The sequence below is a fragment of the Mya arenaria genome, chromosome 8, assembly GCF_026914265.1.
Source record: "Mya arenaria isolate MELC-2E11 chromosome 8, ASM2691426v1".
Taxonomy (NCBI): Eukaryota; Metazoa; Mollusca; class Bivalvia; order Myida; family Myidae; genus Mya; species Mya arenaria.
The window spans coordinates 66,213,212-66,238,549 of record NC_069129.1 but is presented as its reverse complement, the minus strand read 5'-3'; the positions used below and the strand labels follow the sequence as shown (position 1 = coordinate 66,238,549).

The 25,338-nt window shown below is 33.9% G+C and overlaps 2 protein-coding genes and 2 pseudogenes across 2 annotated transcripts; 3 read left to right on the top strand and 1 right to left on the bottom strand.

The window, feature by feature from the left end:
- Window positions 1-16: 16 nt before the first annotated feature.
- Window positions 17-4,929, top strand: LOC128243379 (acyl-coenzyme A diphosphatase NUDT19-like). The gene is made up of 3 exons (XM_052961132.1): window positions 17-794; window positions 2,011-2,224; window positions 4,578-4,929. The coding sequence occupies exons 1-3, from the start codon at window positions 93-95 to the stop codon at window positions 4,799-4,801; spliced, it is 1,140 nt and encodes a 379-aa protein (XP_052817092.1). The 5' UTR covers window positions 17-92; the 3' UTR covers window positions 4,802-4,929.
- Window positions 4,930-6,348: 1,419 nt separating this feature from the next.
- LOC128244488 (acyl-coenzyme A diphosphatase NUDT19-like) lies at window positions 6,349-6,937 on the top strand (annotated as a pseudogene).
- Window positions 6,938-11,609: 4,672 nt separating this feature from the next.
- LOC128242465 (acyl-coenzyme A diphosphatase NUDT19-like) lies at window positions 11,610-15,130 on the top strand (annotated as a pseudogene).
- Window positions 15,131-15,733: 603 nt separating this feature from the next.
- Window positions 15,734-25,272, bottom strand: LOC128242136 (DNA replication factor Cdt1-like). Its single transcript, XM_052959190.1, has 9 exons — window positions 24,612-25,272; window positions 24,323-24,442; window positions 23,947-24,110; window positions 23,380-23,583; window positions 23,027-23,172; window positions 22,605-22,702; window positions 20,649-20,837; window positions 18,822-19,161; window positions 15,734-17,885 (listed from the first exon to the last, which is right to left on the bottom strand). Exons 1-9 carry the CDS (start codon window positions 25,233-25,235, stop codon window positions 17,728-17,730), a joined length of 2,043 nt encoding a protein of 680 aa, XP_052815150.1. The 5' UTR covers window positions 25,236-25,272; the 3' UTR covers window positions 15,734-17,727.
- Window positions 25,273-25,338: the final 66 nt, after the last annotated feature.

Genomic DNA, 25,338 nt, shown 5'->3' with positions numbered 1-25,338 from the left:
TCGACCTTGATCTAAAAATGCAATATGGAGGTCAATAAATAGGAAGTGAAAGATTTTAAACACTATTTTGCAAATAAAGGCCAGTAGAATCAATGTCACATATTTTAAAACATTGGAGGGAGGCGGCTACGCTTTTGTTAGTGGCAAAATCACGCACACCGGTCGTGTCAAAGTTTCAGACATGCAATTTTCAAATGTTAATGTTGAAAAGAAGTGGTAAGTCTAAGTTTATGCCCAAACTTCACGTCTTCCCTGGCGGTGTTGCTGATGCTGCTGACTTTTCTCCAGAATGGCTCCACCAGTTTGGTAAATTGGGGGATGATTCAGTGGATTCAATGAAGTCGTTTCTCAGCCGCGGTGGCCCTGGACCTTACATGTTTAGCAGAGAGAGACCGAATGAGTTTTCTGAAGTTCCCAGTGAGTTGGCATTTCGTATTTGCGCAATAAGGGAAACTTTTGAAGAATCAGGTATACTTCTAGTTAGAGATATTAACAGACTGAGGAATGAGCCAATTAAAGAGGGGGATCAGCCGGTCTCTGGAAAGTCGTCAATCCTTTCCGATTCAATACTAAAACCTTGGAGGGAAAAGGTCGATGAAGATGCCTCACAGTTTATTATTATGTGTAAAACACTTGATATTGTTCCGGATGTCTGGTCATTGTTTGAATGGTCTAACTGGCTGACACCGTTGCTACCTGGCAAAGGCAGGCGTTATGATACAGCATTTTTCCTCTGTGTGGTCGACTACATACCTGAGGCAATACATTGTAATAAAGAAACCACAGAGCTTGAGGTGATTTAAAACAATTAATATGACTTAAAGATTATAGTTTGTAACCAATTCATACAAGGAATAGAGATTTCTTGTTTATTCAAGAAACATAACAAATGTACTCAAAATGTTTGCATATTATTTGAATGATTACTAGAACCTTGATTTTCTATATATATATACAAATCCCTATAATGATCACACTTCCGCCTACAGCAGAACGTTACAATATTAACCCTCTTTGCCACTGATATCTTATTTGTCCCTTTCACTCTCTTTCTTTTTATAATAACTCATGTATTCACACATTTCCTGGAATACAGCACCTCGCCTCAAATATATAGGGACCCATCCAATGTTTCAAAGGAATTTATAAAGGGTGCCTCTTCTACAGGTTCATGAAAGCTGTTCCATGTTCAAAAACCCTTTTGCTAAGCATAATGACTTAATGATGTTCTAAACCTTCTCAGAGTTTAATAATTATTGTGCCCTTTTCCCCTTATATCCAACAAGGCCAATGAGACATAATCCATTTTATTCATGAATTTGATATCCTCTCTTATTATTCTATACTGTAGAGTAGGCAGTCCTTATTGATTAATTATTTTGAAGAAGTTTAGGCTCACCATTTCTCTGACCATTCTTGAAGCTCTTCTTTGTACATTTTTAATTGCTATTTGGTCCTTCTCTTATTATGGAGCCAATAAAGGCAAAGCAAACTTGTACAAGCATGGTCTTACCATTGTCTTTGGTCAGTGTGTTTAATTTAAATATATGAGAAATGTATGGCTTTGACTACTATTTCTTGAATAATATCTAGGTTGTCAATGTTTGGAATTTGTTGATTTTCTATGTTTGGTATCATATATATACATAATTATGTGAATACAGAGACAAAATATATGTGAACATTTCTGCAAGATCAGCATCTTCAGTAGTGTTTTATCTATGTTCCAAGATTATTTTATTGACTCTTTCTAAACTTCTCCTTATACAGAATTACTTTGGGCAAATTTTTGTATCATCAACCTCATTGAATATAATGATATTATGACCTTGATGCCTCTGAAGTAAAATCTTACTAATTGTCTTAATTCTTTGTATTTTTTGTAGGCCCCTAATTTTTCACACTGAATTTTGGTCCATTTTCTTGTTTTATAAAAAAAAATGAGTATTGCTTATGATTTTAGTATACATGCTTCATAATGCATGCATGACAGAAACTATTTTATTTCAGTGGTCTTCAGCCAGTCAGTTCCTGCTCAAGCACCAAGACCAATCCAATTCATTAAAGCTGGCTCCTCCTCAGATTGTGGAACTGGGAAGAATTCTTCACTTCACAGATGTAGAAAAGCTAAAGGCGTTTAGTTGGGATAGATCTGCTGTAAGGGTTCAGCAGTACTTTCCGGTGATATGCAGATGTGATGATGCCGTTCTATTTCTTTATCCAGGTAAACGAATTAATGTATTTTAAGCAATTGTATGTGTTTTCTTTGAATACAAATTTGTGCCAAAAAAGCTTCACTAACGCATCGTTAAAGCTGTGGTAAAAGCTTCGCAAAACGATGCGGTATTCGAAAAAAACGAAGCTTTTGCAAAGTTTTAAATTTTTCAATAAAAAAGCAGCATTTGAAAAAAAGCATAGCTTTTGCAAAGATGACCTTATTTTTTATAAAACAACCCCGCAGCTTTTGATAAGCTTTTTGCGATATTGTCTAAAAAAAAGCAGCTTTTGTGTACAGTGTGGACATACCACGTGGTTTGTGACATCACATTTCGTTATTGCAGGAAGCAAAAATCATCTCGATTCAGATAGAATTTCTCCACAGTTGGCAATAGCGACCATAGACGCAATACCTCCATTTTTGTTAAAAAACCAACAGATAAGCTAATGAAGAACATGCAACATATTGTTGGGTTAAGTTTTCTGATAAATAAATTGAGTGACATGCTAAGTGATATTGTGATATTTATTTTATTTTATATTTATTCAAGTATTTGTCTTTTAATTGCTGTTAAACATAACTGATGATCAAATCTACAGTCTTTGCAAACAATTATTGGAAAACATGTTTTAATTGGGCTCATGGCCAGAAGAAGAGAAGTTGTCCATTGTACCTCCAAAAACTGCTTTTCGCTATAACCAAATAGTTTGTGCTTTTCTTTATAACAAAATGCAAACATTACATACTTCTATATTATATGAGACTCGTTTGAAAATATGAATATACCATGTGGATAGAATATGCATTCCGAGACTTCCGTTTTAAGAGCAAACATGGTGATTCTATATATAAACATATTTTGGACCAGAAACGTTATTTGCTTTTAGTTATAACATACAATTGTTTATACATTCTGATCATTTGCCCACAATTTTTGAAAAAAATATAAACTGCTTAACATATTGCTAAGTAACTGAGTATAGTGTACATTTTTACGCTTAGCCTATATTTTGTGAAAATTAGTATGAAAATTAAAAATAATATATCTAAATTGAGCTGTATTTTGCTTCATGTAATAACCAAATGTTACATCACAAACCATGGTATGTCAACACTGGCGAAGCATATTCGTTTTTAGAGCTAAAAACTACTAGAAAATGCAGCCTTTGCAAAACAGCTATTTTTTACTCCATTTTTAGCTCAACTATTTGAAGAATATGGAGAGCTATACTACTCACCCAAGCGTCGGCGTCGGCATCACACCTTGGTTAAGGTTTTGCATGCAAGCACACATAGGTTAATATCTCAGCAACTACTTGAGGTATTGCATTGAGACTTTATACAATGGTACTCAACCATCCAACCTACTTAATTAACCAAGTTAGATAACTCTTAATTGCATTTAATGCAAATAATGGCCCCTTTTTTTCGACATAGAAATTCTGGTTAAGGTTTTGCATGTAACCACTTTTAAGTCAATTGTAACCTCAGCGAATACATCATGTATGGCATTGAAACTTTACACACAGACTCCCAACCATTTTACCTTCTTCTTTAATCAAGTAAGATAACTCTATCTTTCATATTATTTAATGTTTGCCCCTTTATTATGAGACTTAGAAATTCTGGTTAAGTTTTTGCATGTTAGCACACATAGAATAATATCTCAGCAACCACTTGATGTATTTGATTGCGTTGTGACTTTATACAATGGTATTCAACCACCCAACGTAATTGAATAACCAAGTTAGATAACTGTATTTTGCAAATAATGGCCCTTTATTATTAGACTTAAAAATTCTGGTTAAAATTTTCCATGTAACCACATTTATGTTAATATCTCAGCACATCATGTATTGCATTAAAATCTAATCTGACAGTGATCCATGCATGTTTCGCCAAAACTTTTTAATACACCTTACACTGAAAAGCGGCGGAATAGTCGAGCGCAGGAAACGCACAGTTTTTGTGAAGATTTCACGAGAACATGAGCTTTGGAGAAAAAGCACAGCTTTAGCAAGGAAAAAGCTTCGCATTTTTTTTTCTTTTATGAAGCTTCGTTTTTATTTGGCACTGGAGGTGCCTATTGTCATTCAAATGGTGTTCATTAATTATGCATATATGTTCACATTTTAAATTTCCATCACTTAGAATGGTGTGGAATTTTACCATTTGAAAAAAACAAAAAAACATAATAATTGATTTCACATTTTTTTCTGTCATGAAATATCAAGTCTGCAAAAATGTTCCATATGTTTAAAACAAATGACAGGAGTCTACAATGTACGAGTGTTTTAAACAAATAAAGCATAAGTGTTTCCATTCGTTAGTTATTAAAACTAAAGTATGCCATTTGCAGGGGATGATCTCTACCCAGATAATCCAGACTTTGATGGTGAGAGGGAGATTATGTCAGTACCTGGTACCATGGAGCAGTTAAGGATCAAATATCCCAATATGAACCGCTCAGAAATGTTCCATGCAGACGATGCCAGCGAGAGAAGGAACTTTGTGTGTAATATCAAGATGAAAGACGGACAACTACCTCCTCTATTCGAGACTTTTGATAGTGATGTTCCTTAGGCTAACCTATAAATGTTTAAGCTTATAAATTGTTGAATAATTTATGTGATGCAAGCAATTGCACGTCTCGCTTTGACAATACATGTATGTAAACAGATAATTCGCCAATAAATAGATAATCTACTGAGTATTTACATTTAAATTGTTTTTTATAGGATGCCAGAAAATAATGCAAGTTCATGTTTCTAGAAAGATGTATTTCAGAACAGACATCACATATATATTGCAGATTTTCATGAACCACTAAGGAGTCACCTAAGAAACAATTTGTACCACCATAGCCAAATATTGAAATAAAGATAACCAGGCAGGCATTATGGTGGCCATGCTTTTATATAAATCAGGTTGAAAAAAGTCTGGTAGTGTGACATTAAGACAAGTCATGCTCTTATCCTTTTTAAAGGATGTTGTGGACAGCGCAGATAATGGATGCCTAGGAAACATGCATATCCGTATAAGGAAAACCCACCCAAACTTGCACAAGCATGTTTTAACGAATCACAAATATTTAAACAACTTAGTTTGACAGTTGTGTCACATTTGTTTTGTATTTAATCTGACATGATCTGTAATTTTACTTGGACAAGATTAAACAAGCTCAACTTTAAAACCAAGTTTAATAAAAAATGGGTTGAAAGTGTGGCTTCTAGTTATCAAAAGCAAACTATTGATAACCAATAATAGCCAAAGACTGTTTGCAATAGCAATCATGAGCACTTAATTGCTCTAAAATTAATCAGTAATGATAATATACCCGCAGAAACCCGTATCTGTATAGCTATAAAATCATTCTGGATGAAAAGGATTTGAGAGAGAGACAGAGAATATCTTCTTTTTTTACATTAAAATCCCAACTCTCCAAGAAATAAGTATACAAATTCTTTAGACACAGCAGATTCATTGGTGGTTGGCTAAGTTGGCTTATCTTCACAAACCTTAGTATTCATAATTATCTTTCCGAGCACTATTTGAATGATGATAACTTTCGGTGCTATTTTTTAAAAACATATCTTCTACTTTAACATATGCACATGGCCTGAAGGGACTTTGAAGTGATAAAAATGATTCAAAGCATTAAACCCAAAAGAACAAAATATGATGTACAACATCACTTGATAGAAAATAAAAGTTGGACGTTTGCTGTTTGGTTCCCCACTTGCAGTGTATGCGCTGTGTTGCAGCATGGATACAAAAAACAACCGTTTGCTTACGTTAAGCAAACGCTCGCTTTACTAAACGCACTACAACTATCAAACGCACATTCTGTATAAATTAACTCATACAAAATTCAAATCATATTTAAATTAAGTTGATCATTTATTACAAAGCTTAGTAGTGATGATTCAAGCGTTTGGCGACTTTGATATAAAAATCAAATATGGATGTCAATAAATAGGCAAAAAAATATTTTAACATTTGTTTCCAAATAAAGAATATCAAAATCAATGGCGTACATTTTGAAACATTTGAGGGAAGCGGCTACACTTTAGTTTGTGGCAAAATCACGCACACCTGTCGTGTCAAAGTTTCAGACATGCAATTTTCAGATGTTAATGTTGAAAAGAAGTGGCAAGTCCAAGTTTATGCCCAAACTTCATGTCTTCCCTGGCGGTGTTGATGATGCTGACTTTTCTCCAAATTGGGGAATGATTCAGTGAATTCAATGAAGTCGTTTCTCAGCCGCGGTGGCCCTGGACCTTACATATTTAGCAGAGAGAGACCAAAAGAGTTTTCAGAAGTTCCAAGCGAGTTGGCATTTCTTATTTGCACAATAAGGGAAACCTTTGAAGAACCAGGTATACTTCTAGTCAGAGATATTAACAGACTGAGAAATGAGCCAATTAACGAGGATCAGCCGGTCTCTGGAAAGTCGTCATTCCTTTCCGATTCAATACTCAAACTTGGAGGGAAAGGGTCGAGGAAGATGCCTAACAGTTTATTACTATGTGTAAAACACTTGATATTGTTCCGGATGTCTGGTCATCGTTTGAATGGTCTATCTGGCTGACACTGTTGCTACCTGGCAAAGGCAGGCGTTATGATACAGCATTTTTCCTCTGTGTGGTCGATTACATACCTGAGGCAGTACATTGTAATAAAGAAACCACAGAGCTTGAGGTGATTCAAAATAATTAAAAATGTCTTAAAGATAATAGTTTGTAACCAATAAATGGAAGGAATAGAGATTTCTTGTTTATTCAAGAAACATAACAAATGAACTCAAAATGTTTGCATATCATTTGAATGATTACTAGAACCTTGATTTATTTTATATTTAATATATGCAGGGCGTAGATCCCTTTTATTTTTACTAAAGTGTGTAAAATGTATTTCGTTGTTGATACATATTTTTTTTAAATTGTATATATTAACGCTCAATGCCACTGATATTTTAAGTGTCACGTTCACCTTTCTTTTTATAAAAAAAAAACTTCACCTAGTTTTTATATATAGTATGTATGCACTGTGCTGCTTGTGGAGTTTTGTGCTGTTCTTCCTTGTTTCTTGTTTGTGATTTTATGTTCTAAGTCTTTGGCGTTTACCCAGTGCCATTAAACCGGGTTTATGTTTGAACCTTTTGCTACTGAGCTTGTTTCTGTAGCTTTTCGCATAAATATTTACACACTTCCTGCAATACAGCACCTCGCCTCAAATATATAGGGACCCATCCAATGTGTCAAAGGAATTTATAGAGGGTGCCTCTTCTACAGATTCAGGAAAGCTGTTCCATGTATCAACCAGTCCCTATTGCTAAGCACATATTGACCTAATGATGTTCTACACCTTCTCTTAAAGAGTTTAATTACTGTGCCCTTTTCTTGTATCACCACCCCTAATATCAACCAAGGCCAACGAGACATGATCCATTTTATTCATGAATTTGTAAACTTGAATCATGTCTGCTCTTATTATTCTATACTGAAGAGTAGGGAGTCCTAACTGATTAATTATTTTGAAGAAGTTTAGGCCCACCATCTCTCTGACCATTCTGGAAGCTTTTCTTTGTACATTTTTAATTGCTATTTGGTCCTTCTTTTATTTTGAAGCCAATAAAGGCAAAGCAAACTTGTACAAGCATATGGTCTTACCATTGTCTTTGGTCAGTCTGTTAAATTTAAATATGTGACGAATTTATGGCTTTGGCTACTACATGTATTTCTTGAATAATATTTAGGTTGTCAATGATTGAATTTTGTTGATTTTCTATGTTTGGTATCATATTATATTCATATGTGAATACATAGACAAAATATGTGAAAATTTCTGCAAGATCAGCATCATCAGTAGTGTTTTATTCGTGCTCAAATATTGTTATTAGTTAAGCTATGGACTTTTTATCAGCAGTAATTTAATTGTTTCAGTTTATACATGTGTAAATCTACATTAACTTAAATGAATATTCAGTCATTCATCAATACGTACATTTCATGCCTAAATTAATAATGTATTCAATATATTAATGAATGAATGAAATATTGAAAAAAAATGGATGAGACAATAAATAAATCAATAGATAAATGTATGATTGATTGAATGAATGTATGATTGATTGATCGATTTATTAAATGAATAATTGAATTAATCAATTTACACAAAAAAACAACCATTGATATTCTGCCATCTGCCAGATTGGCTACAAGTTATTGGAAATTGGATTGATCAATTATGTAATGCAATAAAATTTACAATCTGGTAGTTCACACTGTGTAATTACAGAGCTGTTAGGAATCTCCATTTTAAACAAAAAGGCAACACAAGGCAGAATGTGGAAAATGTCATTTTCCTATATAGTTAACAAGTAAAAAAATAGTTCACAATTCAGGGAACTTACTGAAAGGTTGTCATAATTGCCTCTAGAAACACCAACTAATGCTGTTATTAATAAGAACATCTAAACAACGGCAAACACTATCAAGTATAAATATTGACTTCAAACATTTAGTATATTTTTTATTATGCTTTTCTTATGTTTATAGAGACTAAATGGTCAGTGAATTAAAATTGGTAAATAACAATTTCACATTTACCACAGTCATAAAAGGGTTTTCATTATTTATTTTTTTATATTCTTTATTGGGTAATAATGCAATAAAAGTAATGGGAGTAAACTTCATTGGTATATATGTGATATATCTTTATTAAAAAATGTACTGAAAAAATATATGTGATTCTATTCGTTAGTTATTACAAATAAAGTATGCCAATTCCAGGTGATGATCTCTACCCAGAGGATCCATACTTTGATGGTGAGAGGGAGATACTGTCAGTACTTGGAACCATGGAGCAGTTAATGATCAGATATCCGAACATAAACCGCTCAGAAATGTTCCATGCAGATGATAACAGCGAGAGAAGGAACTTTGTGTGTAATATCAAGATGAAAGACGGACAATTACCTCCTTTATTCAAGACGTCTGTTTTGTTTAAGTTAATCAATTGTTGAATAATTAATGTCTTGCTATTACAACACTTCTATGTAAACAGATGAAATGCCAATGAAAAGATAACCTTCTTAGTATTTACATCTGAATGGAGGTTTATGTAGGATGTCAGACTATATGATGCAGGTTCATGTTTCTAGAAAGAGGTATTTCTGAACAGACATCACATATATATTGCATATATTCTTGAACCACTAAGGATTCACCTAAGAAACATTATTATTTTTTACCAATTTAAGTACCACCATAGCCAAATATTGAAATAAAGATAACCAGGCAGACATTATGGTGGCCATGTTTTTATACAAATAAGGTTGAAACAAGTTTGGTAGTGTCACATGTGAAAACATTTCATAACCTTTTCGTTTTGACAAGACGTTGTGGACAGCGCAGGAATTGTAAAACCATGAGGACGATACAATCTAAACAATTATTCATAAAACTATGAAATCCTTGGGCTAATGCGAGAATGTTCCACGACCTTCTTTATTTCTATGTCACATGGTATCTTTTGGCGTTAACCCTACAATTAATATACATTATTCAAAACACGATGCATTTTACATAGTTTTAATGGATTCATTGAAAGTAAATATTTCATGACGGAAACACTGATATAAGATTTGGTACTCCGTTTAACTTTTTTAATCATAGCAAAGTCTTACAAAAGATATAATGTTCAAATCAAAAGATTTCCTGGCACTGCAGTGGTCAATATACGACTCCCATTTAAATCTTGATCAAATCTCATAGGAAACTGAGATCGTTCTTTCATTTTCCCTTCTTCAACTGACACACTATTTTTTGGAAAGTCTGGGGAACAAAAAATAGCAAAAAAACTTGCGCTTAAATAACACTTGTAATTAGTTTTTTTTAATCAGTAACGAGTCTCAACCAACGGTTTATGTGTTTTTTTTATAAAATGCATGACTCCGCCGACAACATCGCTATAGAATGCTCCTCAACATTTATCTTTGTAAAACAATTGCTTTGACTGGTTTAACGCATTAATTAAAAGACAGTTAATGCGTTGAAAGTCACAGAAATAATTCTTTACAGTTATTGAGAGCTTCTATGAACAGACACAGTTACTGGCGGTAAACATATTTAGTCCAAATCATTGTTTGCCCTTGATGAGGATGTTGACTTGATCAGTAAGCATCTGGAGGTCAATGTTGCTGTCAATCTTGAGGTAACGGCCCTTCTGTATCTTCATAAACATTAAATCCCTGCCAAATTAATGTTGTATGAAACATTATATGTAGCAAAAGCATGTTTTATTTGTATGGTTTGATGAACATTAAAACTGGTACCACATATCCATGTAATGTCCCAGCTGTACAGTGAGTAATAAGATTGGTTTCCCTACTTATCAAATCATCTAATTAAATAACCAAATAAAAACCACTTTTTAGAAACTTTCAGTACAATATCTCTTGATCATATATTTAATTGTATTAAAACTTTAACTTTTTCACAGCTTAGAGTTATTTAAAAAACAACAACACTAATTTCTAATTCGCCTGAAACATGTACACAATAGTTATTTCTACAAATACTCAATCATTTGGATACATTCTTAGAAATATGAAAACAAACTTGTAAAATCAATGGAAATAAGTTGCAACCAGCTTCTAAGCTGTGTTTCAAATGGCACAAACAATCGTTATAGATGTCAACATTTACAGGTGACCTTTGACTGTTAATTTTCTAAGAATTGTTTTCAGGCACACTTCGGGAATTGGAAAAAAATCCTTTTTAAATAAATATATAAATTTCACCTGCGAAACTTAAAACTAGATATTTCAATAATTACTCGGCCGACTTTCTCTTCCTACATGCATAGTCACATAATGTTTTTCACTTGAAGGTTACCACGATCTTGACCTTTGACCTACTGATATCACTTTAAACAACTTCTGGTAGACCATTTACCTTTATGACAAACAAGAAAGGATCTAATATTGGGCTAATTTATAAACAGAAATTAATTATATCCATAAATAAAACTAACAAGAAATAAAGAAATATTATTACTCTACACGACCACATGCCATGTTATATCTTCAAGCAAGAACGTTTCAAACGTCTGTTGGACTTTGCTCTGCCATGCGTACAGCAAGCATGTTTGCGGTGAACGTTTGCTGTTTGTTTCCCCATTTACACTGTATACACTGCAGCAGGGATACAAAAAAAAATGTTCGTCTACTTTTGTTTAAATCCATCTTCTGTATAAATTAAAACTTACTGCAATATGTTAGTCATAAATCAAGTGTTTGGCGACTTTAATCAAAAATCAAATATGGATTTCAATAAATAGGCAGAGAAATATTTTAAAAAAATGCAAGTATAGAATATTCAAAGCAATGGTGTATATTTTGAGACACTGGAGGGAGGCGGCTACTCTTTTGTTAGTGGCAAAATCACGCACACCTGTCGTGTCAAAGTTTCAGACATGCAATTTACAAATATTAATGTTGAAAAGAAGTGGCAAGTCTAAGTTTATGCCCAAACTTCACGTCTTCCCTGGCGGTGTTGCTGATGCTGCTGACTTTTCTCCAGAATGGCTCGACCAGTTTGGTAAATTGGGGAATGATTCAGTGAATTCAATGAAGTCGTTCCTCAGCCGCGGTGGCCCTGGACCTTACATGTTTAGCAGAGAGAGATCAAAAGAGTTTTCAGAAGTTCCCAGCGAGTTGGCATTTCGTATTTGCGCTTTAAGGGTAACATTTAAAGAATCAGGTATACTTCTAGTCAGAGATATTAACGGACTGAGGAATGAGCCAATTAAAGTGGGGGATCAGCCGGTCTCTGGAAAGTCGTCAATCCTTTCCGATTCAATACTCAAACCTTGGAGGGAAAGGGTCGATGAAGATGCCTCACAGTTTATTACTTTGTGTAAAACACTTGATATTGTTCCAGATGTCTGGTCATTGTTTGAATGGTCTAACTGGCTGACACCGAAGCTATCTGTTAAAGTCAGGCGTTATGATACAGCATTTTTCCTCTGTGTGGTCGACTACATGCCCGAGGCAATACATTGTTATAAAGAAACCACAGAGCTCGAGGTATTTTTTTTAAATGATAACAATAACTTAAAGATAAAAGATTTTTCCAATAAATCAAGGAATAGAGATTTCTTGTATTTTCAAGAAACATAACAAATGAACGCAAAGTGTTTGCATATTATTTTAAAGGGACTATACACCGGATTGGCACCAAAAAATGTTTTTTTTTCTGTAATGAATCTCAGAACAATTATTATAAAAAAAATACCAAAATGTAAAAAAAAAATCGAGTCGGAGGCCATGTTCGAACCGGTGTTGCCAAAATTGAAGTCCAGTGTTCTATGCACTGTGCTACGAAGGCTTACCCTGAAAGGTTTAAATATTTAAACTATATACCTAACTTTGTAATATCACGTGATAACATCGACTAGCCAATCACGCACAAGGAATGAATTCTACTAGGTAGACATACCTAGTAATCTTTTTTAATGAAAAAATACGAAAAAGCTGCAAAAATAAATTAATTGTAAACTATGTGGTACTTCAGTAAGTAAGTTTCAATGCATTGTACACATCGATACCAAGTGTACGTCAGTTTTGACAATTTTCTTCTTTTTTCGCAATTTCATCATACGGAGTACATACCCTTTAATGATAAAAACCTTGATTCTCTGTTTATTTGCAGTGCGTAAATCCACGTAATTTGTTTCGTGTAGTTCATTTTGAACTTGAAGGATTTTATTTTTTGTTTACAAACCTCATGCATTTACATACTTCCTGGAATACAGCACCTCGCCTCAAAAATTCTAGGGACCAAAAGTTTCAAAGGAATTTATAGAGGGTGCGGTGCCTCTTCTACAGATTCAGGAAAGCTGTTCCATGTATCAACCAGTCTCTATACACATATTGACTTAATAATGTTCTAAACCTTTCCTTAAAAAAATTATCAATGAGTATGCCTTTTCTTGTATCATCACCCCTAGCAAGGCAACCGAGACATGATCCATCCATTTCAGTTCATTTTCAAAAATGATGCATAGAGCCTTTTTCCTTTTTAACCCTTGTAATTTTAATTATATTTTCTTCCAAGACGTTCATGTTATATTCATCTTGGTTCATGATTTTGAGGGACTCCACTAAATCTTGCCATTGTGAGAAACTCCTGTTGATTACACCTCTTTGTTTCATGAACAAACCTACTTAAAAAAGCATCATCCAATTGTAAATGTTTCCCCTTATTCCATGAAACATACCTTTTTAGTAGTCTTTTGTTTGGAACCTTGTCAAATGCTGATTTAAAATGAGGGTATATAGTGTCAATTTCTTGTTTATTAGCTAGGGATTCTGACCAATCTTTTATGCTTTCCAGAAGTTGAGTGGCGCAAGATCTTTTATTTTGAAATACATGTAGGTGCTTGTTTATTAAGTTATTATTTTCCAGATGCGTTACTATGTGATATGTTTTTCTAATATTTGGCAGCACAACAATGTGGCCGAGATAGGTCAGTAGTTTTCCGTGCTTATTTTCTGGTATGCTTTAAATATTGCATTTAACATTAGCTGATTTTTATATTTTTGGGAGTTCTTTTTGCCTAATGGATTTTTCATAAACATTTAATATCAGTCGTCTCTTAACATATTCCTTACATTCATATATGGACATAGGTTGGAATTCGTTCGATCCTTGAGCTTTACTTTAATTAAAGTCATTTATGGGTTTGGCTACTATTTCTTGAATAATTTGATTTCAAATGATAGGAGTTTGTTGATTTTCAATGTTAAACATTCTGCACGACCAGTAACTTCAGTAATGTTACACATTTTCATATTCCAGAATTGTTTTTTTCTGTGAACTCTTTAAATCTTTCCTTAGAATGAATACCAAGCAATTCTTTTGATAAATTCTTATATCATCCTCTTCATTTAATGTCATCATATTTTGACCTTAAAGCTTCTGATTTGAAATCTTACGCATCGTCTTACTTCTTTGTAGTCTTGCGCGTACCTTATTTTCCACACTGACATTTGGTCCATTTTATTTCAGTGGTCATCAGCCAGTCAGTTCGTACTCAAGCACCAAGACCAATCCAATTCATTAAAGCTGGCACCTCCTCAGATTGTGGAACTGGGAAGAATTCTTCACAGATGTAGAAAAGGTAAAGGCGTTTAGTTGGGAGGGATCCGCTGTAAGGGTTCAGCGGTACTTTCCGGTGATATGCAGATGTGATGATGCTGTTCTATATATCTATGAAGGTATATTGTATTCATGTAACTAAAACTTTTAAGCAATTGTTTCTTACTTTATATCTTTATGAAGACAGTGTTATTGTGTATTTTCTTTAAAAACGTTGTGCATATTGTCATTAAAACATGCCGTTTATTGATTATGCATAGAGATGTCTACACAATTTTTAATTTCCATCACTAAGAATGGTCAGGAAGTTTACTATAAAAATAATAATTTGATTTGTGTTTCTATTAGTTAGTTATTAAAAATAGAGAATGCCATTTCCAGGTGATGATCTCTACCCAGAGGATCCAGACTTTGATGGAGAGAGGGAGATCTTGTCAGTACCTGGAACAATGGAGCGGTTAAGGATCAAATATCCCAACATGAACCGCTCAGAAATGTTGCTCCATGGAGACGATGCCAGCGATGACTGGAATTTTGTGTGTAATATCAAGATGAAAGACGGACAACTACCTCCTCTATTCGAGACTTTTGATAGTGATGTTCCTCAGGCTAACCTATAAATGTTTAAGCTTATTTATTGTTGAATAATTCGTGTGATGCCAGCAATTGTATGTCTCGCTATGACAATACATTATGTAGACAGATGAATTGCCAAAAAATAGATTACCTGGTTACTGTATATTTTCTATGAAGCTTTGTGTAAAGAAATCCAGGCCTGCATTATGGTGGCCATGTTTTTATATAGATCAGGTTGATAAAACGGTGTAGAACAGCGCAGAAACTGGTTGCCAATGCAAAATGAATAGCTATAAGGCGCCGCGAACAGTCCCACCATGGGCCTGACACCCGCTCTGGGGAAGGCCACGATCAGGAGCACCCGAGCACCGGTCGACGACGCAAATCAGCTGCCTGTAAACCACATTTCCCGCGTAAAAGGGGAAACCCATCCGCAAGCACGTACAGGTATTTAATGAATCGCAAAGGTAAAAACGCCTGATTGACAGTGGCGTCACATTTGTTTTGTTTTTGATCTGACCTGATCTGTCAGTCTCACTTGGCCGGCAAACTTTAACACCAAGTTTTATGAAAATTGTGTTGAAAATGCGGCTATTAGTTATCACAAGCAAATTGTTGATGACAAATGACAAAGACTGTTCGCAACTTCATTCATCGATTGCTCTAAAATTATACAGCAATGATCAAACGTACCACCAGAAACCCTTATCTGTATAATATTTTTAAAATCATTTTGTATGTAAAAGGATTTAAAATAAAGACGAGAAAATCAAACTTTGGCACAACGTTTATTGACTCTTATAAATTCATATAAATTACAAATTCTTGTTTTTACATTGAAACCCCAATTCTCCAAAAAGTACATGTACAAATCATTAGCAGCAGATTAATTGGTTGGAATGACAGTTTTAGCACTGATTTTTGAAAAACAAATTCTCTACTTTGAAATACCCACATGCCAAAGGGACTTCATGTGATAAAAATGACCCCAGGCATTAAAATCAAGGAACAAATATGATTTACAGCTGCACATCACAGAAAATAGTAAAAACTACAAAGTAATATTTTTATCAAGAAATAATGTTCTGATCGTCCGGTGCAAGCCTTCCAAGAGATCCAAGAAGTATTTTCTGTTGTATATATTTTTGAAGAAGTGGCATAACTAATAATAATTAAACAGATTTTTGAGCCTTGCTATTCATGTGCCTATCAACAAATACAACCAAGTTTGCTTTGAATATCTTGAACAAATTTTCAGTTATGGCCAATGTTTAAGTTTTTGAAAAACAACAACCTTGACAACACAGAGGCTTATTAACAAATCTCCCTTGAAAAACAGTGAATTCTAAAACTGCTTAAATATAGTAAAACATTCATCTAGGGCAGGAGACAGGGTGCTAGTTATCAAACTACATTTGAAAGATTTTCCAGGTGTTTTTGGAACAGGTATTTACACTTATTAATAAAAATATTGCCGAAATCACGCAGTGGAATTAGAAGTTCAATGTTAATATTGTTAAAATAGGTCATAATATCTGATTGAATGCCTGCAAAAGGCTCCTCCCCTCAAGATAATTTTAAACAAGCATTTAAGTACAGACATTTAGATGTTTCTATAATAATTTATTAAAATATGGACCTTTCTTCTTATCTGAAGTGTAAGGTAACACTTGTTAAAAACATGCTGAGATAAAACACAGGGTAAAACCATGAAGATGCTAAAAAAGAAACAATTATTCATAAAACTATGAAATCCTTGGGGTTAATGCTAGAATGTTCCACAATCTTCTTTATTTCTATGTCACTTGGTATCTTCTGGCATTAACCCAACAATTAATATACACGATTCAAACCATGATATGCATTTTAGGCCTAAAAAAACCATACATTTGTTTCGGGTAAGTCGCCCAAACAGTATATTTTTTTCAATATAAATAATGTAACAAAAATGGTGTTCTTTCCATAAACACTTTTTTTAACGTAAACTGCCATTAATTTTTGAGAGAATAAAGCTCTAAACCTACCATATCTAGTAATTTTTGGGATGTTACTGTAAACAAACAATTGTTTTTTAAGGGCTTACATAGTTTCCATAATGCATATAAACAAGTAAATTACTAATGCAGGAAACATTGATAAAACATTTGTTACTCAGTATAATATTTTCAATCATAGAAGTCTTACAAAAGATAATGTTCCAATTAAAGATATCCGAACTGGCACTGCAATGTTTAATGGTACACCTAAATTGAATGACATAAATTTTTTTTTTCAATAACAACATGTTGTAAATACACTACCTAGCAATTACTTTATCTGATGTTCAACTACATGTACTGGTATAACCTGATCATGTCTTTAGACATCTCTAGAAGTATTAAATGCTTACACATAAATAAAAATACCATCTTATCAAAGTACAAATTGACTATCGTAAAAATATCAATATCACAAGCATGATGAACTAATATCCAACATTAAAAATTCCCCAACGTAAAACCCTTCATGCAAAACCTGAGCTCTGTGAGCAGAAGTTTAATTGCAGTTGGCTAAGGGGAACAACTCCACAAAATGTGAATCAAGAGTTCCTGCCCTGGCTACAAATGTGTTAATTGTCATCAGGTGAGCTATTTTTTCATTACTAGATATAGTTATAAATAACTTTATAAATAACACAGAAATAATTCTTGACAGTTATTGAGATCTTCCATGAACAGACACAATTAAGAACACACAGGTACTGGAGGTAAACATATTCAGTCCAAATCATTGTTTGCCCTTGATGAGGTTGTTGACCCGGTCAGTAAGCGTCTGAAGGTCAATGTTGCGGTCAATCTTGAGGTAACGGCCCTTCTGTATCTGGATACTGGTCAGCCATTCTGGGGCCACCTCCTTACAAAGGTTGATATGGGGCTCAACATCACCTGCAAAAGAAATACAATATAGAAACATGAGAAGTTGAATTATTATGTATCACAAGCGCAAAATGATAATTACTCAGAGCAAAAAAGGGGTTAACTTTAAGCAGGGCTTCCATTAAAGGAAGTTTGGAAGTGTATTTCTCCCTAGAAATGGGTAAAAGTTGATTCCTTGGAAGTACAAAAACTTACATTATTTTGAAGAAAACTTCAATAGTTGGAAGCTTGGAAGTTCAAAACATAATTTTTTTTGTCAATATTACTTTTATGGTCACAATTTCAATCAGTCTTGAAATAAAATGAATTATTTAAATATGAAACTTGGCAAGTTATTGTTGCAAATTATTTTACTTTTAATGTACTAGTTGAAAAATAGCGGAAATAATTATTGTATTTGGGAGAATTAAACTTCCCCATTTCAGTGAAAAACTTCCAATATTGATGGACAGGAAGTTCATACTTCTACTTTCAAATTTTTAATTGAAGCCTGCTTTAAGGGAATATAACCAATTTTTAGAGAAGTAATGGATCAGCTTATTATAATTATAAAGAAAAATATACACTTTTACATTTAAAAAATCAGATTTTTATGTATATACAAATATTTCATAAAAGTTTGTGGATTGATTAATGATTAAAAAGTTTCAGCTAAACTTTAATAGATTGCATCATGATTATGGCATTCCGCAAGTTGATGAAGCAGGGCTTCCTTCAAAAATTTGAAAATGGAAGAATAAAGTTCCTTTCATTCATCTAAGATTTTTGTTCACTATATTGCAACTATAATTTACTACTACACAAATTGTTTCGATATTTTAATCATTCCATGCCTTCATGTTTAGAAGTTTTCTCCCAAATTAAGTTTCTGTACTTCCAGGTCCATGTGATGACACCAATAATAAGACCAAATTCTATAAAGAAGCAAAAACAAACTCAGCTAACCAGGCGCGATGGCGTTCTTGTAGCTGTCCAGGACTCTCTGTATAACTGAATCAATTGGCAGAGCAGGCTTCTTCTCTGTGACAAAGTGAGACCTGATGATCCTCATAATGTCTGGCAGTCGTTTCATCATCCCAAGCTTCTTCTCTGCCTTGGGGTCTCTTGTGAGGGAGGCCACAGCGTTTGCCGCCTCTTTAGCCCGGATCTTTTCTAAAAGGCTCTGTGGGACACCAGTCATGCTGGCAGAGGGCTTTGACGGGGTGGAGACTGGGGCTGGGGACACTGCTGGGGCTGATGTTGCCTTGGATACTTCATCTGCTGTCAATTTCAAGGCTGCTTCAACCTGAAGACAAGTTTTAAGAAGATCTGTTTTAAAATTTAAGTTCTTCATAATATTATCAGTCAAGATTTTTACACATTATCTCATTTAAAACTGTTCACTAAAAAGCTGCTTCAATGTAAATGCAAAACAAAAGGAGCGCTTTCAGTCGTTGCCTGTTTTATGAGAATTTCACATCCTGTATGGTATAAAAGGCCTTTTTAATTCTTCAGGTTAGTAATTTTAAAGTGTATAATATAAAGCATTAAAAAATCCCCACACTGCTTGAGTCTTAAATATATGGATGAAAAACTATGCATACAAATAAATTGTTTGAAACAGATTGTAACAGAGTTTCATTGTTTGCATGTTTTGGCAATTTCATCTTCATTTTGGATAAAACTTAGCGAATGCATATATATGTGCTTTCATCCAAATTATGAGAATAAATTAATATATATAGAATGTAAAGCAATTTAATTATTAAATTACTATTTTGGCAATTGGGAATTTTTCTTCATATTTTTGTGAATTTTTGGGGATTGTGAAAAGGCTGATATGTGGCGTCAAATTGTTTGTAAAAAAATCACTGAAGGTGTAGCATCATGTAGTTTGGCCACGCCAAGAGCTACTTGTGAACAAAGTGTTTTTCTATTAAATCAGTGTACAAACTTGTAAAAGTTGTATAAAACTTTGAAGATTTTAGTCGAAATATTAACTGATATGTGATTGCGAATTCGCAGACATATAGAATACCGTATGGCGGCTTTTATCGATACCCGATCAAGTAGACGCTCCTAAGTAAAGTGCTCGGTCACTCGGAGCAAAATGACATAGCAAAATTTGTAAACAAATTGATATTTATCGGCAACATGTCAAGAAATGGCAAGTATTATCAGAAAAAAATAAAAAAAGATCCACGCTGCCGGTACACAAACAATATTTTCTGCCTTTAAACAGATGACGTTTACTAATGACCGTGGTGATTCTCAATCTGTCATCAGTTCATTTTTGTGTTCCACATCAACATGATCTAGATGACGAAACCTTAGAACGTCTTGTTGACAGTTTCAAATCATACAGGAATAGGAAGTTGAAAGTTGTAAATCAACAATCTACAAAGCTGTTATCTGTAACTCTGCATTTAATAAATATGCAATTATCAAAGTTTCATTGTTGTCTAATATCCTTTTAATGTCAATACAGACACTAAATCAGGCTGTATGTTCGAGTATATAACACTATTGTATTTCAGAATTAAGATTTTAATGTTTTTGTTAATTTCTCACAATTTTTAACTTAAACTATAATGCGCTAAAATTTCACAAAAGAAAAGGCATGGGCTGTTTCATAAAAAAGTTTAAAAAAAATCACTGACCTTACTAGGGAGATTCTGGTGTCCCACAATGAAATTTTGTGGCCTCGAAATCCCGTCAATTAAAACAGGCTACCAACATTAATAATACAATATGCCATAATGCCAACTCGAAATACAAAACATGTATACCAACCTTTGGCATCAGTTTTCCCCTGGTACTCTCTAAGACATCTTTAGCTGTCTGGTAGGTTTGAATATCAGGTGAGCGGGGCAGGGGGGATTCAATGATGTCATCCACCTCATCCAGGGGGAATCGTGGGTGCCAGCGAGTCACCTTGTCATCAGGAACAGACAGGGGACGGTCTAGATTGGACAAAAACTCCTGAAAAACAAAGAACATGAAGTAACATACAAGTAACACTTTTTTTATTGTGTTCATAAATTAATTAAGTAATGGAAATTCATTCAAAACAAACATGTCATGAATAAATTTATCAAAATGCAGATAAATTAATAAATAACTCTTTTTATGTGAAACTCAAATGATTTTGCTCCAATTTCTTAAAAAATCTTTAAAAAATATTGTTTGTTTATATCAACTGATGAAGGGGTTATGTCGAAACGTTAAAAGATAATAAACTTAACGTGTTTGTGTGGTTTATTTTATTCATAAAAAAAGCTTAAGTATACTAATTATAACTAGAACTGTAAGCCAAAGGCTAACGAATACCCCCCAACCCTTCCCTGTCTAGGTTGTTTGCCCTGGCCTTAGTTATGGTAATATATTGAAAAATGACAAAGGAGTAGGCCACCAAAGCGAATATTGTAACAAATTTAAGGCCTGTATGCACCTAACTTCAGGACTTTTGATGGTCTTTTTAAGGACAAAATCAATTAAAGGTCTTTTTAAGGCCATGCAAACATTCTGATTAATACAGGTGCACCAAATCACATATTCAACAGTTCATATCATGGTCATTGACATCTGAAAGTTTGAAAAAGATTTATAGAAAAAATGAGAAAAAATGACCAAGGATTAGGCTAGACAAAGCTGTATAATTTTTGCCTATTTTAACTTATTCAGGGGCCATAATTGGAGACATGATCATGTGATTCCAACCACAATCACAGGGGCAAATGTTCTCACCATGGCTAAAAGTTTGAAAAAGATTCATTCAAAAATGACGAAGGAGTAGGACGAACAAAACTAATTTTACCCAATTTAACTCATTGAAGGGGCCACAACTCCACTCAGGATCATGTGACTCCCACCAAATTCATGGAGGCAAAGGTTTACATCATGGCCATTAATATTTGAATGTTTGAAAAAGATTTGCTCAATAGCTTCAAAGAAGAATCCTGGACAAAGCTAATTTTGCCCAATTTAACTCATTAAGGGGCCACAACTCCACTCAGGATCATGCGACTCTGACCAAATCCACGGAGGCACAGGTTTACATCATGGTCATTAATATTTGAAAGTTTGAAAAAGATTTGTTCAATAACGACAAAGATGAATCCCGGACAAAAAAAACGTACGGACAGACGGACAGACAGACAGACAGACGGACGGACGGACAACCCGATTCCAGTATACCCCCCCCAAACTTTGTTTTGGGGGGTATAATTAGGTGGTTTCATATATATATAAATTACTTATTTAAAATTGATTTTACTGGGTAAAACGTAGTTTATAATGATTATGATACGGATTTACTTGTATAAACATTTTTTGGGTCGTATTCAATTAACATCTTAGTAACAATTTTCAACTTAGTGAAAACAACCTTTTTTTCTAATTTGAATTTTAAGAAAAGGAACAATGTTTGTACTTCAAAAATATGAAAATAAACAAGAAAATGGTCTAAACAATATATGCATATGAATAAATCTGATGAAAAGAAGCGGGTATTTAATAATGGATGTCAAAAATTACAAAATTCTCACCAAGTTGAAAATATTCACTAAGATGCTTATTGAATACGGCCCCTGAACTCTTGAAAAGGAGAATACAACTCCACAGAAACAGTAATAACCAGGTTAGCATGATTCTGTTAAAGGAACTTGAAATTGGGGCCGGATTTACCAGTACAAGGCTATCATAAGGTAAAGACTTTATCATAAGTTAACCAGAACGTTTTGCACTGACCTTGTGGTGCTTCTTGACAATATTTATAAGGCTGTTGTGGAAGTGGTTCCTTCTAGTCAGAAGATGAGAAGCCTTGAATGTGGGCTGTGCTTTACTGTCTATACAATAGGAAATAACATTACATAAAATACTAGTAAAGCACACATACAGATATACATTATCATTCATAGGATACCAAAGGTCCATGTATATTAATCTGATTTTCTTATAAAAACAAATTATATATGATGTGAATCAATCATTAAAATCTATAATCATCAAGATCTATAATCATGATGTAAGCTAATGAGCTGAAAATACTCATTTGTACATAGGATGTTCATATCTTACGAGAAAAGTCTGACAAAATTAATATAATTTGTGTTAAAAAAAGAACGTTAATATTGAATTGATGATTTGAAAAGAAGAGTTGCCCAACCAACCTTCCTCATGGAGCCTGGCTTCGATGGTGAGCTGGTAGCCGGAGCTCTTGAAGCCCTGCATGTTTTGTAGGCCCTTTTCCTGCCTCAGCTCATATGCCTCCGGGAACACTGTCTTGATCTGACCCACGTGTCTCTCCTCAAAGTTTCTAAAGGAAATATTCAAATAAACATACACATGAGAAATGTTTAACACTCAACAAACAATCCAGTCACTTAATTCATAATGAAAGTAATTAATTCATGTTTGAAATCTGAATGAAGTTTAAGAAAAAGAAACTCAAATAACCTAATTCTTCATTCATAAAAAAAATACATGTTAGCGTTAAACATTACCTTTGTCTTATGAAACTTACTTTTTGTTTAGTTCTTGTACAGCCACTTTTAGTTTGGAGAAGGTGCAGACTTCATTTCGGTTGTGCAGCATACTGACGACCTGGTCCATGCCACGGAAATGCTCAGCCAACAACCGGTACTTGTAGGGCAGGCTCAGTGTTGGAGCCGCTGTGGTTGCCAAATGGTGGAACCTCTCATATGCTGGGACCTTTGGTTTCACCTCACTGAGAGGAAGGAAAGATTGACAGTTATGCATTTGTCAGATAAAACAGTGCAATTTTCAAAGTATTCTAAAATCAAAATTTGATAGAGGTCATGCATAATGATTATATGGATGTATTCATATTTTTAAATTATTCTAAATTCTAAACTTAATAGAATTTCAAGTTCAATATTTATAAATTGTGATAAATATAAGCAGTTACCACGTCCATTCAAGGATTTCAGTCAGGTTAAGAGTAAGTTTATTATTAAAGCTTCTCTAAAAGAAATTTTGGTGTATTTCTCATCAACAAGCTGGCCAGATAAGATTGCAAACCAATTTTCCTTCTATATTTTTTTCATAAAAACATCACAACTGTTTATACCTTTCAACTTCAACCTCAATTTTGTCAAATTTCTTCAATTTTAAAGAAGGTGTCTTAATTTTTTCCCTTGTCTCCTTCATTTTGGAAAGTCTGTTTTTCAGGTCATCTAAGTTTGTGACCTTGGCAAGCTTGGCTTTAACATCTTGAGCAGTCATTTGGGCAGGCTGTGGATAAAAAAATTGTTTAATTCATTTATAATTTAAGATAAAACTTTAGTACAATATGATCATCTCATCTGAATTAAATCCTCTTAATGATTTAAAGAACATGAATTAAAATTGATTTAATTGAATGAACACATTCAAGTTAAGAGAAATACATTGTGATTTATTCATTGATTAATTTAATCAGTAGGATTTTTTAAACTTAAATTCACCTTTTTAGACTTGAGAGATTTTGCCTTTTCCAATGCCGCAGCAATAACATCAGGACCTTTTGGTTTAGACACTGATGGGGGGACTTCCATTGGAGCTTGGTCTGATTCTTTTCCGTCATTCTGAAATATATAGTTTGATATCAACAGGCTGATGAAACTTTTCCAATAAAGCAACATTTTGCTTGATCTGATATTAATTGCTCGATTGCTGAAATATTTTATAAAAACAAGATGCATTTTAAGACTTGTTTATCATATTTCAGGCATTTTATCATTTGACGCTTTTTACCTTCAAATCAATTAGCTCTAGTTTTTTCTTTGCTCTTCCTTTTAATGCAGGTTTTTCAACTGGTGTTGCACATTTCTCTGGAGTTGCTTCGTCAGGCTTTGTTTCTTCCACCTGTTCAGCTTTTGCTTGCCTAGTTCTCTTCCTTGATTTTGCCCCTTTCTCTGTAACCATTTTTTTGGGTGTCTCTGCCACAGGTGGGGTATCGTGGTTATCTTCAGATGAGGTTACTTCTGCAACAACTTGGCTTTTGGTTTGCCCGACACTTTCTGCTGGTGCAGGACTACTAAAAGTGTCAGAAATTAGCTTTTGTTTTGGATCAACTTTTGTATTTCGCACTCTTGTTGTTTTCTTACTAGCTTGGGTAACTGATTTCGCTTTGCTTTTCCTAGCTGCTCTTGTTTGCAATGGAGAAAATACATTTTCTTTTTTGTCATCAACAGGTGAACTTACTTGATCGACTGTTTCTTGGACAAGATTCTTGTAAGGGTCAATGTTAGTTTTATCAAGTGACGATATATCAACTTCGGTTGCCTGAATCTCAACCTTCCTTCTTTTTGATGGCTGAAGCCCTGGATTTCGTTTTCTTGTAGAAAAAAAATCTGTTACTCTTCCTTGACTCGCCATTGTTGATATTTTTCATTCGCGCGCTATATCACGTGACATTAATGACAGACTGGTTAGTTTTAGTCAGATTTCTTTACTCATTGACTGGCATATTTTATATAGC

Excerpts from the sequence above, each read along its gene's own strand:
- LOC128243379 (XM_052961132.1), top strand. The coding sequence starts at position 93 with ATGTCACATATTTTAAAACATTGGAGGGAGGCGGCTACGCTTTTGTTA. Across the intron at positions 795-2,010 it reads AAGAAACCACAGAGCTTGAG|TGGTCTTCAGCCAGTCAGTT; the intron begins GTGATTTAAAAC and ends ATTTTATTTCAG. Across the intron at positions 2,225-4,577 it reads CGTTCTATTTCTTTATCCAG|GGGATGATCTCTACCCAGAT; the intron begins GTAAACGAATTA and ends TGCCATTTGCAG.
- LOC128242136 (XM_052959190.1), bottom strand. The coding sequence starts at position 25,235 with ATGGCGAGTCAAGGAAGAGTAACAGATTTTTTTTCTACAAGAAAACGA. Across the intron at positions 24,443-24,611 it reads TAGAGCTAATTGATTTGAAG|AATGACGGAAAAGAATCAGA; the intron begins GTAAAAAGCGTC and ends TATATATTTCAG. Across the intron at positions 17,886-18,821 it reads CAAGAACGCCATCGCGCCTG|GTGATGTTGAGCCCCATATC; the intron begins GTTAGCTGAGTT and ends TTTCTTTTGCAG.